General features: G+C 40.4%; 1 protein-coding gene across 8 annotated transcripts in view; it reads right to left on the reverse strand.

Moving 5' to 3' along the window:
* LOC103134722 (cyclic AMP receptor-like protein A) overlaps positions 1–15,581 on the reverse strand; it is a 75,442-nt gene extending 59,861 nt beyond the window's left edge. Inside the window, exons 1-6 of one of the 8 annotated variants that reach the window (XM_007547122.2) lie at positions 15,406–15,581; positions 11,941–11,993; positions 9,159–9,213; positions 7,277–7,333; positions 7,125–7,185; positions 2,082–2,169 (exon numbers count right to left, since the gene is read on the reverse strand). In XM_007547122.2, coding sequence (XP_007547184.1) covers positions 2,082–2,169; positions 7,125–7,185; positions 7,277–7,333; positions 9,159–9,213; positions 11,941–11,993; positions 15,406–15,477 — 386 coding nt within the window. In that variant the 5' untranslated portion in view covers positions 15,478–15,581. Of the gene's footprint in view, positions 1–2,081; positions 2,170–7,124; positions 7,186–7,276; positions 7,334–9,158; positions 9,214–9,821; positions 9,962–11,940; positions 11,994–15,405 lie in introns of those variants that run through there. The other 7 variants (XM_007547115.2, XM_007547120.2, XM_007547117.2 and 4 more) reach the window with 7 other exon arrangements.
* Between the last annotated feature and the right edge of the window lie 3,400 nt (positions 15,582–18,981).

The following is an 18,981-nucleotide window of genomic DNA, read 5'->3' on the forward strand; positions in this document are numbered from 1 at the left end:
CAGAAAAGAAATAATAAACAAAGAGTCAGGGAGGCGACGTGATGTATAAAAATGGGGAAATCTGTACCGCCAGCACATGGCTGCAATTCGGTGTGGTGGGGAGGGAGCGGGGGAAGGGTGGTTGTTAGGAAATCATTGTCGAGAGCTACTTCCTCGCCCCAACCCAACTTCACGAACACCTCACAGGGCCTTTGAGGGGGAGATGACGAGGTCCGGAGCTCCACACAACATGGGTTTAATGAGGCACAGCAGGACGGCACTGCGCACAGCTTTACACACACACACAAACACACACACACACACACACACGCAGCCCTTGCAAGGCACAATCTCATTTCCCACCGCCTCGCACCACCTTTTCTCTCCCACTCCTCCGTCTTTGGCCATCTTTCTCTTCCCTCATCACACGCTCACTTTCCCTGGATTCCTACTTTTTTAGAGGCACATACGCAGCTCTACCCGCGCACACACGATCCAACTCCCTACCCGCTCTTGCATCCGCTTCAATCATTCTTAGATCATAAAGCCTCCGTTCTCCGTCTCCTCTGGCGATTTGTTCATTCATAAACCATCGCGCTGAGCCGTCAACTGAGTCGAGCGATACTGTGGGTGTGAAAGCCAGAGCGCGGGGGGAAGGTTGGGTTAAAGAGGCCCGAGGGGTAATTGCGCATGCATGCAAAGCTGAACCCCACCTGCCAAAACACATAAACTTATCACAGGCTTCTTATGTATTATTCCTGCCATAATTCCACGCTTTTCCAGTCCATTTTAAGAATGTTTTTGAAGTGCGAATAGAAAAGTTTGCTATGAACTCGTGACCGATCTTTTCTGCAGTGGGTATGTATGTATGTATGTATGTATGTATGTATGTATGTATGTATGTATGTATGTATGTAGGTGGGTAGGTGGGTAGGTAGGTAGGTAGGTAGGTAGGTATGTAGGTATGTAGATAGGTAGGTAGGTTGGTTGGTTGGATTTGGGGCTTCTACCAAAAATCCGTCCATCCTTTACTTTTCCACACTCCAGATCTGAATCATATTTCATACTCTTGACTCCATGTCAGAAACTCTTATCAAAGTTCGGTCAGCAAACAGCAGCTCCGCTGACGCCTCTTCTCTGACTCATCTGAACCTCAGTTTCCTTAACCCCACCAAACAAATCTCCCATCGTCCTCACTCTTGCGTTATAGGACATGTGTGGCTTTGAATCAAACTGATTCTCGCCTCCTACTTTGCCCTTCCAGGGCGCACATAAAGCCATCTACTCATGAGTTATATCACCATTATATTGTCTGGCTTATTACTAATCAACGCAGGAAAACTCCCATGGGTGGTGGCGGTAGGGAACCCACTCTAAAGCACATAAGGTGTTGTTTTTTTACCCCAGCTGAAAGTAAAAACATAACTTGCAATGAAGGTGGTTTATTTTTTCTGCCTTCAATTTTCGTATATTTTTAAATGTGTGCTTCTACCAACAGAGCTGGGCACCAAGTATGAAGATTGAGGGGAATATTACACAGACAGACACACACACACACACACACACACACACACACACACACACACACACACAAAAGCAAATTCACACTTTGCTGTGAAAAGTGCTCATGGGAGTATGAGCGACCACAACACGGAGCCAAAAAGCGTGAAGACGGGTGGGCGCACACACCGCACGCACACACATTGAGACACACTTAACGGCTGACACTCCCATTTCAATTAGAGTGTCAGCTAGCCGAAAGAGGAAGAAGAGGAGGCGGCAGGGGGGAGGGAGGGCTGTCTGAGCTTGGTGGGGAGACACATGCTAATGTAGACCAAACACATGCACAAAACGCAAACACGTAAAGAAGGACGCACTTTAAACAAAACAGGAAACAAATACATGCAGAGTGGGAGACGAAGAAAGCGCCACTGGAGAGCAGATATGGAAATCATTCAGCGATTAATAACTGGTCGGTGATTTAATTCGTCTTTAATGGCTTTTCTGTTGCACGTTTTTCTCCCAGTTTTAAAATCAGCTTTAAAGCGTTAAAAAAAAAATTGAATAGGTACTCTTAAGCGATAGCGGGCCAAATTACTCACTTCTCATATCTGTTGGTGCTTATTTCCCTGACCAGGTTGAGATACAGGTTCAGGGTAATGAGGCAAACCCAGGCCAAGGCACTCCAGTCTGCAGAGAGAAAAACACCAAGGTCAAATTACAGCCCAGCTAGCCGCCACACACCGAGCACCTGCGAACGTGCGTCCCAACACACACACACACACACACGTACGCATACACGCACGCACGCACACGCGCACACACACAAGCCCGTGTGCGACAGCGTGTGCGCACGCATGCGGGCATGCATGCGTGCGCTCCACTTTTGATAAATGAAGGCCCATTCTGCAGTAATATGAGGGAAACCTGTAGCTTTGGGTGATGGATGAGAGGCGGGAGCTCACGGAGAGATAATGATGAACTGTGGAAACGCAGGAGGAGATAACAGGAGAGAGGAGGATGGGAGCGGGTGGGGAGACGGAGTGGACACGAGTGGAGGAGGAGGAACATTCAGTCAGATTGACGCCTATTTTAACGTGCGGGAACTATTCAGGCCCTAATCCTTTTTGTCACGTACACATTTTATTGTTTTTTTTTATTATTATTATTATTCAGTTTGCCACAAGGAATGCACAACACACAGGAAGCATGCAAGAAGGCACTCTGATCAATTTAGAACAAATCTGAACGTTTTAGTCAGCATGCAAGTCTAGTCAAGTTTATTTGTTCACCACATTTCAGCAAGGGGCCGTTTCAAAGTGCCTTACATCATAAGAACATAATTCAGTCACCAATTATGAAACGAGCAATAAAAGTTACATTTTGTCTAATGCCATCATCAAAATGATCGAGCAAATACACATCAAATATGCTAATCATAAAGTTTCAGTTGTTATGAATCAAAGGCAGCTCATACAAGGTGGCTTTTCAACCTTGATTTAAAGGAGTTTGGTATTTCAGCAGTTTTGCAGTTTTCTGGAAGTTTGTTCCAGATTTGTGGTGCATATGAACTGAAATGCTGCTTCTGCGTGGTTGGTTCTGGTTCTGGGGATGCAAAGCAGATGAGAAGCAGAAGACCTGAGCGGTCAGGAAGACTGATACAACCAACAGCAACAAGACGTTGGTGTATTTTGTTGCCAAGTCGTTCAGTGACTTATAAACCAAGAGAAGTACTTTAAAGTTTATTCTCTGAGCTTCATGAAGCCACTGTGAGGATTTTAGAACTGGGGTGATGTGCTCTGTCCTCCTGGTTTGGTTTAATATCTTTGTGCAACTAAAGATGTTAGTATTAGTATAGATTTAATGCAAAAAGTGAACACAGTACCGGCAGTGTCATGTTATGGGCATGTTTTCCTTCAAGAGGAGAAGCGAAGTCTGTCATAGCTTTTAAAGCCAGGCCAATTTCCTTCAACTTAAGAATTGTGTCCTATCTTGTGCTGCTATGTCAAACAAAATCCCATTTAGACACACTAAAGTTTCTTGTACTGTGGGGAAAAAAAAAGAAGACTAAAACTTTTCCAAGCCATTGCATTCAGTGCTAAAACCTTTTCTCTACCTTAATTTTTAGCCCCTTCAAAACAGTCAGTGTGTGCCTCTGTTTATTCGAATACAAGCGAGCACATATGGTACAGCACCCACACTCTTCTCGCGCTTAAGAAGCATTTGAAATGAGCTATGTCTAAGCCGGAAGCGGTATTATCACAATAAGTCACAATTACTGTCATTGCAAATGTGCATTATGTAACCAGAAAGCAGCCGAAGCCTTTCTTTAGCTTAACGACACCGAGCTCAGCCTCGCCACCTGTCCGGGCGCTGCCCTCCTCCCGCCGTCTTCCATCATTCCAAGCACATTTAATAACATTTGGTCCTCGGAGTTAAAAGCTGATTTGAGTTTTGCTTCTCCAGCTAGACTTGCTGACGTTCGTGCCTCCAGCTACCCCCTCCAGCACCGACTCCACTGGCTATTATGCTGCATGATTCAACAATCTCGGTTAATAATCCGTCTTGACAATTAAGGCTAAAGCCCGAAACGCCACTTGTGCAGACAGAAAAAAATATTCCTCCTGGAAAGTAAATTTGGCTAAAATTCAGAGAATCGTAGTTTTAGTTCCACCTCTAAAGGTTCCAGGTAATTCTGAGTTACATAGCAACGTACCGCTCCGTCATTGAACTAGAGCCGTCTCCTCAAACACAGGATGATGATGAAACACCGAGATGCCTCATTCAGGGCGTCTCAAGGTCTGACTCACTGACGGTAAAGCAATTTCTGGCACAGCTGAGAGAACACTCCAGAGAAATGCTGGTCTAGCCACTTCCTTAACGTCAAATTTACTTGAATTTCTTTTTAAGAACATAAAAATGTTAGAAATGTCGCATACATCGCCAGCAAAGGGAAAGCGCTTCTTAGTGTGCCCTTATCATCTTTAAACAACACTAGTGATCGAGCAGTTGGGTAAAGCACGCATTCTCTCTTTCTCTCGCTCTCTCTTTTTTTCTTTAAATCTAAGTCTTAGTTTTCTAGCAACTTTTCAGGTTTAAATGTTTTTTTAACGCAAGCCTAACATCACAGCATGTTACAGAAATTTGCACACTATTTGCAATCTTTAAAAGCAACAGCAGCACTTAGTTTTCCACGAATGAGAACAACAACAAAACTAGGTGTGAGCTGGATACCGTAGTCTAAAAAAATAAAAATAAAAAATTTCCATCATGCTACACCACGTCCACCAGAGATCTCACTGTCTGCACTGAAGTGCCTGTTCCTGCATACTGCCTGTGAGATTCCTACAAAACACATTCTACCTACCCCCCACCCCAAGTTCACAGAAAACAAAATGGATGCTTGCTGATATTTTCTGTCATAAAAACATGTATAGTCATGGTGTGAAAAATGAAAGCAGAGTTGCAGATCAATCGCTTAGGGAACAGCATTTTAAAACAATAGCTGGCAAGCTTCAAGCTTCAGGGAGCAGAACTGTGCGACCTGACTAATTGACCAGCTGACATCCAAATTGACATCAGTCAAGTGTTACTTTGTAAAGAGCAGAATGGCAAGATTTTATTATATTATATTAACTGTGTGAATGAAGACGTTACATAATTTCAACAGAAGTAGGATTTTTTTTTTACTCTCCTTTAAATAAAAGCATTTAGATCACATTATACAAGTTGGGTTTAAATTGGTTGTAAAAACCGCATTACTGTGATTTTTTTTTTCTTATAGTTTTTAAACTGTGAGAATCTCATTCTGGCTCAGGCCTTGACATGCCACCGTAATACTTGATAGAAGCCTGCCAAGAAAGCAGTAATATCAGATGACTGCAGAAGAAAGCACTTGTAAGCCTTTTGAACAGTCAATTTTATAATTGTGAGAAACTGCCCTTCTGTCACCATTATCAACTTGCACTAACTGCCATATTATTGTGCACAACTATCTGTAGCCTAGAAACTACATCCGAAATCCCTCACGAAAGTCGTCACGGAGTTGTATTGAAAGAAAGTTATTTTGTCATAAAACTTTAAGCAATGACTCCTTGATGTGATGTGCTAAAGAACATGAAACTATGTGAAACTTAAAGTTGAGCAAAAAGAGGCCAACTGTTCATAAAGTAAAACTGAATTGTGTGAAATCCTTACAAGTAGTCTGTATCTTACCAGAGAAGCTTTTTTAATAATCTATTTTCTGTTAAGTTTCTGAGTTCCTGATTGTTTAGATAGTCTGTAATTTGCTGCTAACTGGGCCATCATAAATCAAAAAACAAGGCAAAATGACATGCCTTGTTGTCCACTGCATTCATGCCTGCACCACTCAATAGGCCCATGGTAACATTGGAGGAGCTGCAGAGATCCACTGCTCAGGTGGACCTTTCTGTCAACAGGGAGTCTATGCACTCCGCATATCGGGCTTTCATAGAAGAGTGTTTGCAGTTCTCCACAGCTTGAGGGAGGCAGCAAACGTGAAAAAAGTGCTTTGGTCTAAATACAAAATACACATCACAAACCATCTCCACGGTGATCATGCTGTCTGGGACTGGGTTTGGATGGAGTCAAACACAGGAAAATACTGAAAGAAAATCTCTTGGATGCAGCAAAAAAACTTAAAAGGAAATTCAGATCTTAATTCAATCCAAGTGAGGATCTGCGACAAGACTTGAATGTTCACAGATGCTCTACATCCAATTGCTGCTTGAGCTATTATGCAAAGAGGAACCGGCAAAAAGATTTAGCCCCCAGATGTGCCAAGCTGGTGCAGACGTACCCCAAAAGACTTGCACCTGTAACTGCGGCACACAATGTGAATCCACAGAGCCTTGACTCACTGGGCTGCACGCACCTTCTTTGTAAAGGGATTTTTGAAAACGAATGTATCTATTTTCTTCCGATTTAAAGTCATGCACGACTTTGTCTTGATCTCCCCCATAAAATTCGCAATAAAATACATTAAAGTTTACGGTTGTTATGTGACAGACTGCGGAAAAGTTCAAGGGGGGAATGAATCATCCTGCAAGAAACTCTACAGTTTTATTGATACCATTATCCTCCTCTGCCTTTTGAAAGACCAACCAGCTTAAATTTGGGTTTACATTTAAAACCGTTCTTCGTTTGTTGTTGTTGTTGTTGTTGTTGTTTTTGCTGGAGCCACTCTTTTCACATTTGTTGGCCGTAAACATCAAATCAATCAGACACAACGCAGACATCTGATTGTGGACATGTCGTGCCCAAATGCAAGACCAAGAATTTAATTTTCACTAGATTGCTAGGTTGGTGCTTCTGAAGCTATAAGCCTTCAAGAATTTTGTCCACAATAGTGTTATGAAGTTAAACCAGAGTCTTCAACTGAAACCATCAGTTTATTATGTAATAAATGCACACAATGACCCGCATCATTCCTGGAAGAAACTCCCAACTTGTTTAGGCACATTTTGCTCAGGAGCGATAAAAAGGAAACGACAAAGCAATATTATTTGCTGTGGTGATGTACGAGCTCGGCATCAGACGTGTGTTAGATCGCAGCTATTTTCTCCGCTCCCCGCCCGGCTCGTGCAAAGCCGTGCCAGCGAGCAATTAATTTAAGTCTGCCTTACCGAAGTATGTCAGCCACCAGGCCTGGAAGTTGCAGAGAGATCCCTTCGGATGGGTTTCGCCCTGGAGAACGAGCGAGAAGCAGCATGGGAAAGCATTTAAAAAAAGGCTCAGCCACAGTCTGCTTTGAGTGTAACAGACAAGAGTAACTCACCATGACATATGCTATGCTGTCGAAGAAGGCGGCTACAGTCAGGCTGAGAATCATCTTCTGTGGCGTGGAAATTTAAGAGAAAGACATGAAGAAGGAATTTCAAATGCAACACCCTGAGTGAAAATGCCCGAGTGCATTTATGTTCGCGTACGGAGGAGGACAAATTATAGCCGGAATGATCCCTAATGTAGCCGACAGCTCGGCGTAGCCGCGCTTCTGCTCATTTTTCATATAAAAATCCCATACCTTTAAAAGAATCGCATTTGCCGACTTCTCTGTCCATTTCCTTTTACCACTTTCAATTTCTAAGGTATAAGCGCAGAAGTTCCCTATGAATGAATTTTCTGCTGGGACTGCAGCCTGACCTCTGCCTCTGACTGTAAATGTGCCTGCATGCATGAATTGTCCAAATTCCCTTAACCTTGCAGGAAGGGGTTGTCCATCTTGAGCAGTCTTTGGGCGAGAAACGGGGCACACACTGAACAAGTTCCCAGTCCATCACAGGGCCTTGACCCACACACAGTTAAGGGCATTGTAGAAAGGCCGATTACCACCTGACAGTCTATGTATTGTTATTTTGGAGGAAGCCAGAGTACGCAGAGAGACCCTGCAACCTCCATGCAGAGCCCAGACGCATTAAAACACACAACCTGTCTGTGAGGCAACAGTGCTCCCCCACGTTTAAATACAGAATCTGCAAAAAGGAGATGGATGGATGGATAGACGGATGGTTGGATGGACAGAAGGAAGGATTAATCAGAAATGGTTGGATGATTAGAAATGGTTTGACAGATACGTGGTTGGACGGACGGACGGACAGACTGTTTATGATACCACAGGATATGCTTCATACTTGTCCAGGAAGTCTGCTGAATGCCATCTCCGTGACAACGCTGGAAAATTATCACAGCAGACACAGATCTCCCGTTTCCTCTCTGAAATTGTTCATTTTATGTAAAACAAATCAATAATCCGCAGACTACAGGAACCATGGTACGCACCACTCATATTTTCCTGCAGCGGCGGTAATAATCTGTGGCTGCACACAGCGAGAAAAACACACGCGTGCACACGCACACACGCGCGCGTACACACACACACACACACAGAGCCCTTTATCAATTCATGTCTTGCAGTGACCCTGCCAAGGCTACGGAAAGGGGGTGGAGGGGAGGGAGGGGAAGACACAATAAGCGCGCAGAAGGGCCTTGAGAGCACTAAAGACTACTGACTGACAGATAACCTTTTCAGAGAGGATGCAAGTAAGGAGAAGGTTTATGTTGTATAAGAAGAGGAGGAGGAATGAGATGAGGGGGAGGGGAAGCGTAGGGGGACGCGAGGTCGCTCTCGGCAATCTGGTCCGGAGGTAATGGGTTTCCGTCGGAGAGCTTCACCGCTAAACTGTCATTTACTTCAGATTACAAGGATAGCGTGCCGCGCTGCTAAACCAGACGGACCTGCTGGACCGGGTTCAGAAAACACAAAATCATCCTGAAGCTGCACGCTCACAGCAACGCCGCAAACAAACTCTTTATGAAAGCTAAATCCCTTCGATATAAAGAAGAGGGAATCAGAAGCTGGAGAGTGAAAAGGTGGGGGAAGAAATCCATAAATATTACGTTTATTTAAACAGCTTCGCTTGAAGAGAGGGGAAGGGGGTGGGGGGGAAAAGAGAAAAAGCTCGGGACTGCAGTCGCTATCACAGAATGACCGTGAGTCAATTAACACCCCCCCCGATTCATTAATCTGTGCATTTTAATTGGGTTCAATTACACCAAGATTTACCATGGCTAATTGAACAGATTTCCAGTGGAAATGGAGCAAACAGAAAAAAAAAAAAAGAACCGTCGGAGAGGCAGCGCGCAGTGTAGTGCAAATTTACCTGAGCCAGGGAGTGATAGCGTCGGAGCAGCCAGATTACAAACAGCATGAAAACACTGAGGAGAGGAAGAAAAGGAAACGATAATGAGATTCACACACTGCAGTATTAAACTTCTATTTAATTTAATAATAACTTTTAAAGTAAGGGTTTTTATAAATACTTTCGCTCTGGACTGGGACTTCCAGAGCAAAAGTTAAAATCAATCTTATATTTTCAACTTAATCAAGAAAACAGACAGGAGGACCCTCCATGAGCATTTTATGCATTATTAAGTTAATACCACAGCTGACGGCGCTAGGTGTGGCGCATACACAGCACCAGAAATCAATCAACCATGTTAAGATTTAAAAAGAGCTAAACGCTTTATGAATATAGAATTTATGACATGATTAGTATAAAGGTTAAAACTTGGTTGTAAAGGTTAATGTCATGATTAACTGCTCCATCCGGGCCGGCACACCTCAGATCTATAACGCAAATCTCATCCGAGCTCATCGGATGGTATCCGGTTCTTTAGGTTATTTTGGTGCAAATGCACAACTGGTTAAGTGTAGGAATGTTTCCAGATGTTTAGGCTTTAAGCCTTAAAGAACACTTTTTTTTTAAATTGTTCTTTTTGTTAAGACGCTTTTTTTTTCCCCCCCAAAAAAAAACTTTATTTACCTTGTTACTTTTTATTGCTTGTTTGTTGCAGTGCAGCCTGAAGTTGTAATAAATTGGCTGCAATACGAATCGTTTGCAGCTGATGTCACTGAAACTTGCAAACTATGGTGTGCTCCCTTTAAGAATGACATCAATTACTGCCAAGATGACACACAATTTATTTACAACGGCCAAGACAGGTGCTGCCACGTCCTTAATGAGCACCGACAATTATCACCCAACCACTTATAACTGTTAACTCCTCTTTGTTATTTATTTTCTTAATTGTCCCTTTTATTGGGACCCATGGTTAACATGGCCTGTAAATAAATGAATGTTTTATTGCAACGGCATAATCTCGCACCGACAATTTCAGAATATTCCAACAATAATTTGAGTGGCAAGAAAATCATGTTAAGAAATCATTTTTTTTAATCTTAATATTTTGCACAGCCCAATTTCAGAGTCTCAATCACAGATCTAACATATCTGTTTACTACACATGCTAAATATGAGGCCCTTTATGTTTTCTTTAGGAAGGAAAACTCTACAGCTCAATTAAGAAACACAGCTCAAAAGGTAAGAACATTTTGTTGGCCTGATTATTGCTTTGCAGTAGCAATGCTTCTCGTTAAAAATAATGTACCGTTTAAAAGCCCATTTGTTTCCCTTGAAACAGTAAAAAAGAAAAAAAAAAGCAATTCTGGTTCGAGAAGCAAAATCCAGTTTCACCCATGAAAGCATCACAACTTAAAACTTTTGCTGACTTTCTTTGACGCTTGTTAATTGGATCAGACAGATAAAGTTGGACAAACACTTTATTTATTTAGCAAACAGGAGGTGTTGTATTGCTTTGGAAAACAGCACACAACCACAATATCCTGGCACCTTCGCTCTTTACGATGGTCACCAGATTGGCATCCCTTTTTTTCAACCAGCATTTAGGATGCGTTACTCTGACACAAAAAGTTAAACTCAGAGATCCTGACTCCATCCCGGCAGTGGGGTTGAAAGCAAGACTGCAGTCCGTCGTCTCAACTCCCAAATTCTGGACGTGGTCTCTGATACTCCCTTCTTCTGGAAGGAAAGCACTGTGACTTCTAGAGAGAAAGAGTTCAGTCGCTAAGAGCTGGGATGTGAGATTACAGTGGCTGAGGAAAGTCACCTGAACATTTCTCTGCATTGTGATTCCCTCGAATTAGGGCTGGGCCATAAATCGGATTAATCTAATTTTTTTTTTTTTTTTTTTTAATGTTTGGAAAATCAGGATTTTATTTGACCGATTCTCGGGTTTCAATCGTTCAGAGTGATATCCGCACACCGAGGGCGGCCATCTTGTTTGACAGGCATGCTTACAGCTTCTGTTTATTTGGACTTTGAATTCAAGCCAACTCTACCACAAAATATGAGGGTCAGGCTAAGATGTGCTTTTAACAAAAATAAAAAGTCATAATGTTTCTGGAATATATTAAAGTGTTAATATTACAAGAGTAAAGTCTTAATATTAGGAGGATGAAACAGTAATCGTATGAGAACTTTAACACGAAACACGAAAAATAAAAAACTTAATCCAAGCTTTTTTTGTTAGTTTTTTTTACTGAAACAACTTTTTTTCTCATAATTTTAAGATGTTCTTCTGGCAAAATTGCATCTTTATGCTGGTAATAATATAACTATATTCTCATAATTAAAAAAAAAAAATCTCATACTCTGGCCCTAATATTCTGCCGTACAAATCATGATTTAATGGGATGATCGAGCCACTTTTTGAAAATATTCCCATTTGTAATTTCTTCTTTAGAGAATAAAAAAAAGATTAAAATCAAAAATCGGACCTGGTATAAAACAATTGAAGATTTTATTTTGAAGTCATTTTGTCCAACCCTACGTCAAATGCTTAAGTTTCCAGTAAGATACCTCCCTACAACATCCCAACGCCTCCATTGAGACCTACTCAGTATCGGCAAATAGAATTTGACAAGTTGTTAGTGGATGCAACCCCTTCTGCTGATTAACCATTTACAAATGTTGAACCATTTAAAAAGGAAATAAACAGGCTTTCTAAATTGGGAAAACACAAATCCCCGTTACTTTTCCTGCTCTGCTAATTTGATAGAATAAAAGACAGGGAAATATTCACCATCCGACTAAGGAGAAGGTTCCTGTGGCTCGTTTTACTGATAAAATCACCGCCTGTGAAACAGAAACAATTGATTAGTCCACGGCTCACGACATATTAAAGTGGTTGGCACACTTAAACGTGTGTTTTGCAATTTGTTTCAGGTAAAGCCCTCTGGAAACATATTCGGAAGTGCGGAGAAAATGCTGCGCTATCATCATAATAATCACGAGCTCAGACGGCAACAGGACGACAAGACTGCCATTTGTTCCAGCTTACCTGTGTGTATGTGTTTGTGTGTGTCTGTGTGCACGTGTATGCAAACACACCAGAGACTGGGGAGGGATTGCAAAATTAGATTTGCACTCAGAGTACTCCAGCTCGCTAAACATAAACAGCTGCAATGTACTGACACCTGAGACGTGTACTCAAAGGTGTTCGCGGATGTCACATCCACACGAATCCGACCTATTTTGCCAGGCAGCAAACAAAGAGGGGGTGGGGGGGATGCGGGAAGCGGGATGCTGGTTAGTGACAGCTGAGAGACACACGACGTACAGACGCAGGCAGATGTGATAATGAGCAGAGCTAGGGACCAGACGCTCTGCGTGTTTGCTAAGCTCAGAGGATAGTGGCGCGCCGAAATGAAAGGAAAAGCACCGAGGAATGAAGAGAATGAGAAGGCTGCTACTCAGTCCGGCGGGCTTCAGGGAAAATGAAAAGGCCAGCAGACGTCTCGCATGCAAAGCAGAGAAGGGCATGCCCACGCGCTCAGATCTGGAACGTCGCTGCTATCGTGTTACACGCGGTTTTCAGCAGTGTGTGAGGAAAGCCGCATCAACAAGCAAACAAAAAGGAAAAAACATCCTTCGATCACTTTGATAATCTATATAAAGGCCTGGGGGCGGGGGGAAGCATCACTGCAACATGTTGCTGTTTTTACAAAACATCTATCTGTTGAATAATTGAAAGACCTTCCATATTTAGAGATGCTCCGATTCGATATTAATATCGGTATCGGTCCCAATATTGGAAGAAATTTCAGAACAGTGCCAGATCCATATCTATTCAGTCTAATTCTATGCTTTGTGCTCTGAGTGACATCATGGTATAAAGTTATTTATTTTACATGTTTGACCAAGATAGTCAACCCATTGTTTTTGTCAGTTTCAGTTTATATATATATAATTAGTCTCACATTCGCTGCTATACTCCTAATTGCACTGAGTGAACAAATTAAAGCTTTGTTCTTTTTACATGTTTGGCCAAGCTTATGAAGCTACCGGTGTATTTAAGTGTGCTGTACTGGTGCAGAGTTATCAAATAAATTTGTAATTCAGTACATTTATGTATGTGTTTTTTAAAAAAAGAGATGTTTAAAGTCAATTCAGCACCGTTTTTCTGTATTGGATTGGTATCAGCTGATATTAAACCTCAGATATCTGTATCGGTATCAGAAGTGAAAAAAGTCGATTGGTGCATCCCCAGTAAGCATGGAGGGTTTGCTGGTACCAGGAGTTACCAGGTTACATTTTTAAAACTAGCTAAAAAAAAAAAAAAAAGCTGCTTAACAAAACTCAAATGAATTATTTTGAAGTCAGTTCATTAACTGACTTCAACTTAGTGATGCTGGGCTACTGGGGCGTCTGTGTGCCCCACATGTACTATAACCATCCCGCCTCATGATGGTAATGCGATACATCTACAAGGCATTTGCTGTTTACTGTGTCTGATGGCCTTTACTGTCAGTTTGTGTCGTGTGTACTTTTTTAATACACCAACTTCAAGAAAGTCTAATATTTGCATAAGAGTTGCAGGACTGTCTTTCTATCAAACTGAACCAAAATCATTTATAATGGCTGTTTAACATTTTTCTTTCGGCATATCTATGCACAGTACAGTATTATTTAATTCAAATAGCAGCTAGGCAGCAGCCATGACAGAGGAACTCTTAATTCTGATGTAAGACATCTCTTATGGTGCTGCTCAGAGGTTTACATACGCTTGTACGTTTAAAACAAGAACTGGGATCGCAAGTTTATATGTATTGTGAATTTTCTCTGATCCAAGCAATGCTGAACTACTAATATTTACATACAACCCCAAATATATATTCGGGTAAACATTTCTTGGAAAGTTACAGAGACGCCAGATACTATTTGTAAACTTCAACAAGCTTATGTAATAGATCTGGCTGGATATTTAGAGTGCTCCTTCATCATTCCTCCGAACCCTTGTGCAACGGTATTCCTGGAAGCAAGAACGGAGATTGTCAGCTTGCTGGTCCCACCACCATGCTTGATCTTAAGGCCTCTCTCAATTTAATTCCTCTAAATCTACGCCATGTAGTTGTGGCCAAAAAGCTCAATAATTGTCTCTTGTAATCAATACAGTTTTATCTGGGAGACGTTTGGCTTGTCCATGCAGGTAGCTGAAAAATTTCAGTCATGCTTAAGGCTTTTTTCTAGCTAAGTGCCTTCAGAGTCCATGTTGATGTAACAGCTGCTTTACTGAAGACAGCAGCACTTTAGCAACTTTCCAGTTCATGATAGGCTTTAGTAGTTCTTAGGTTGTTCCTGAACATCTTAAGTGATTTTCTTGTCTGTCTGTTTGGGTCGGCTTGTTAAAACCTGGAGAAGTTGATGATTCGAGAAAAAAAAACATTAATCTGTCAAACCCATCAAAACTGGATTTGGAATGCTTCCTGAAAGTCCTGCTTAAAGCCACAACCCCAGTCTTTTTGAAAATATTTAGAAAATGCTGGAATGTCACGTCGGAGCCAGAAAACCAACCCATTTATATGACTGCTACCATATCTGATCGTTAAAGTTCAAATATCCATCCATAATTATGCCAAAATCAAATGCCCAAATTAATGGTGATGACTGTGACGTACAAATTTCTGACAGGAACTGCATTTGTGAAAGAGCTTCACACAGCTAATGCGATATATTTAAACTCTCAATTGTGTGAAATACAGAACTAAACTTCTGTGTCACCGTGTTTCTTGGACATGGATAAAATCATTCAATTCCTGCTGCAAATGAGCTGTTAGTTATTTGTAAACAATGGATTCGATACAAAGCTATGACGCTAATAGCTCCAGTTACAGTATTAGTTTGTTTTGCACCCCATGTTTGCTGGGTGTTTTTACAGATCGATGTCTTTTTCAGGGCTAATAACGCTGTATACCTGAAAACTGGCGCTGATTCAGTGGGATTTCTGTCAGCAACGGTGAAATGATGCTAATTACTCAGGATGGCTGGCAGCTCACTGCTATTATTAGCATGAGAAAACATGCAGCAGTCAAGCTCCGTTTATCAATTGGCCAACTGATAAACACTGACCCAAAAAAAACATAATTGATAAATAATACTCGTGTTAATAATGACAACAATTTTCTACTACAAACTGACAAGCAACGTGATTATGTGGCTAATTAGCTCCAAAGCTAAAGCTGCTGCTACTCTAACAGTGGCTACTTACACATCGATTGTCCTTTGAGGAGGAGTTAAAAAACACGCAGCGTGACTCGTTATTTAAACTCCGAGAGTCCATTTTTAAGACAATACTTCTTTAAAATAAATACTTCTGCTCAGCTTGTTATGGTTTGGTTGTAGCTTCCCTTTTACTTCCTGTTACTACCGTGCGCGCTAAGGGACAGAAAGGGAAACTCTCCCAGTATTTGCATGATGAAACCCTGTGTGACATGAGGGATTTTTTTTTCTGTAAGTTCAAACATGCTTTAAATATTTTTGGGTTATTTTGAAATTCCACTCAGAGGAAGACATTTTATATATTCACCATTTAAGTTTAGAAACTTAAGTTGTTAAATAAAATTGTCCTAAGAATCCTGACCTAAAGAATTTGTAACCCTTAAGCTTTTCCAAACGTAATTATGTTACAAACATAAATATTAATGTATTTTATTGGGATTTTATGTGATAGAGTACTTTTGAATGGGTCTGCACCAATTTTGTATCTGTGGAGACTGAAATTCTGGCTCTCTCACAAAATGGATTGAATTCCTTTGACTGTATGTTTCGGTTTTGCCTTCCAAAAATGTTTTCCTTTTCCAGAATTGCCTTCAATTGAGCTAAACCATCATACTATACGCATGATCCTGTCACCAGCACCTTTCATGAAATATGTGGTGTGCCCAGGGCTTCTACCACACATAGAAAATTAGCTTAGTTTTGATCTCTGTTATGAGAGCGACTTCACCAATATGTTTGCTGTGACTTGTGTAAAACTCCAAAGGCGACATTTATGACGTTCTTTCAACAACTGCTTTCTTCTTGCCATTTTTTCCTTATCACGTAAAATCTTGCCAGCAACGTACAAAGAATTAAAGAGTGCACAACTAAAAGTTATACATCAATAAATTATCCCATCTTGGTTGTGGATCTCTGCAGCTCCTCCAGAGTTAGTATGGATGTCTTGACAGAACACCTGTATTCATATTTATACAGCGATTAAATTACACATAGATTGAACACTTGCCTGGTCACTTCTGAGTAAATAATATCACACTATTTCTGTAAAGCCATTTAAAAACTACACACTACATTTTGAACGTTATACGTTAGTACATGTTGATTCTTGGTATACTCTTAAATTAACATCTTCTTCTGATATGCGTGAGTTGGGATTTATATAATAAAGGTAATGACCATAAATTTCCATAAGGACAAAGCAGAAACTTGTTATGTAACTAAGATTGTACCTGTAAGAGATGAGAAGTCGTCTAACCGCTCTTATGAAACATGGGTGAACTGCCTAGAGGTGTGTAGTACTGTCTTTGTCCTGATGCTTTTGTTGTTGCTGGCCTAACCCTTCCAACAATAGTTTTTACATCATATAAAGTTGCTCCTAACACATAACTTTTATTTAACATGTTAGTATTTAATCAGTCAATTAAGTTTGTTTTTATGTTCTTAGGGAAAATCAACTTTGATCACATTCCAAATTTGTCTGGGGTTTCCATTGAACTGTGTATTTTTAAAAAACAACAAAAAACAAAACAACATAACTTTGACTAAACAGTGTTAAGTTTACATTTAGAAGCAAGATTTGTCGTTTTTCCTTTTATTTCCTGAAAAGATCAATTTTTGGTGATACGAGGGTTTTGTCTTACAGCGGTGACAATAAGTACACAAAACTACAATTTACAGTGAGATGGCCCAGCCCAGATTTGTTTTTGTTTTATTGTGTAACACTATTATCTCTGTGGTTAATCATATGGTTATTTATAACGTCCTCCTTTTACAATTCAATACACTTATCTTTGTGGTAGTATCTGTTCTACTTGCAAACTAATTTACAATCATTCAATCAAACTTTATTTATAAAGCTTACTTAGGGTGAGATTTAAGATTAATTGTTTTCCAGAGGTTAAAAATACAACGGACATCTGGTTCAGGAGATCGTTTTAAAGTAACATCCATATTTCTTGCTTTTTATTTTATTACTATGCCTTTGGACTAGAGAAATACATTTTATACTTACTGTTTTTGTTACATCTGTAGACATTTAAAATAAAAAAAGACAGCAAAATGTGTTATATAAGTAATTGTGTTCCTATAGAACAATATCAGCCAGGTACTTTGCATAAAAATGGACGACTGATGTATGTTGCATCCATGAGTTTATTTCAGGTTCAGATTCATTCGTAGAATGACAAAAACCCATTTATTTTTTTAAACCCATTTATTTCTAACATGCTGCTCCTTCATTTTGTTATCCAGTTATCCAAAATCCTCAATTTCTTAAGGAATTCACTGCACACAATACTCAGGCAAGCCAGATTTTTAGTTAATAAATGACCAAAAAAGAAAAGTAAAAAGCAGCATATGACAAAATAAAATGACTAAAACCTTGAAAAAATATTCCTCAAAACGAATTTTAGTGATTTAAAGAAAGTCTGGTTTGTTCAACAGTCGTTATTTAAAATTGAAGGAAGTCACAACTTTTGCATGCAATTGCTGGTCATTAATACACACACAGTGAGCATTTTTTAAAATTATGTTTGCAATGTTTAATGGTAATAGTAATAATAAGTTGACCAACTCTTGGAGCTAAATCTGACATACTGGATTTTTCTGTGCTTTATTTCTATGTTTGTGTGCAGCAGCCATAATGCCAGCCGATCAAAGGCGAAAGAGGGTGTTAAACGTTATTGACTTACGGTGCCACCGAAGGTCCAGCTCCGGCCTTTGTTGTGAGTCAGCCGCAAAATAACGAAAGAAACCTGGAATTTCTTTCCTGTTTTTCATGTTGAGGCCTTACATAACTAAGATAACGCAACTTAGAGTCAGAAAACGGAAGCAACGATTCTCAAGCGAGTGAAGTACCCAACTCACATCACAGAGGTTTGAGGCATTTCGATTTTTATTCAGCTGCGGAATCTGGAAGAAGAAAAGAAACGTGTTTCTAGACCCAGTCACCTTTGCACCTTTGCATGAAGCATCAAAACATACCAAAACTGACTCCAGTTTGCTGAGTATCAGTGGTTCAAGGTGTTGGCACTTGAAACTTAAGACACAGGGAATGTTCCTCAACCTGCTAGCCATTTAATCACAACCCTCTTTAAACACACTCAGCATAGTAAGTGACTATGCAAAGCTTCTATTAATATAGCTACTGGCAATACTGTTACCAAATAAAGTAGCCTATGATTGCAAGCTAAATTATAGAATGAAACGTGCACAAAATTTGTATCTCTCTATCAGAGCTACTGAATTTAGCCAAACCATAAACAGATGAAGTCATTTTTCCTGTTGTTGTTTTGTCCTCACATTAGCCACCTTTCTCCACTAACAGCTTGTTTTGGGAAAACACGGTCAGTGGTATATTGCTAGAACTCAATTATGCAAAGCATTGTTTATCACCAAAATTAATGTCCAACACATTAAAGCTAATTGTGTCATAGTGAATTTGCACCACAATGAGGCAAATTTTAACGGTGTATTTTGAACACTAATGGTACAAATAGTGATATTATTTACTGTATGTTCTTCAGCAGACCATCGTTTAAGATTGATCTTGACGAGGGATCAGAGT

Source organism: Poecilia formosa, unplaced genomic scaffold (assembly GCF_000485575.1).
Source record: "Poecilia formosa unplaced genomic scaffold, Poecilia_formosa-5.1.2 Scaffold19, whole genome shotgun sequence".
In the NCBI taxonomy this organism is placed as follows: Eukaryota; Metazoa; Chordata; class Actinopteri; order Cyprinodontiformes; family Poeciliidae; genus Poecilia; species Poecilia formosa.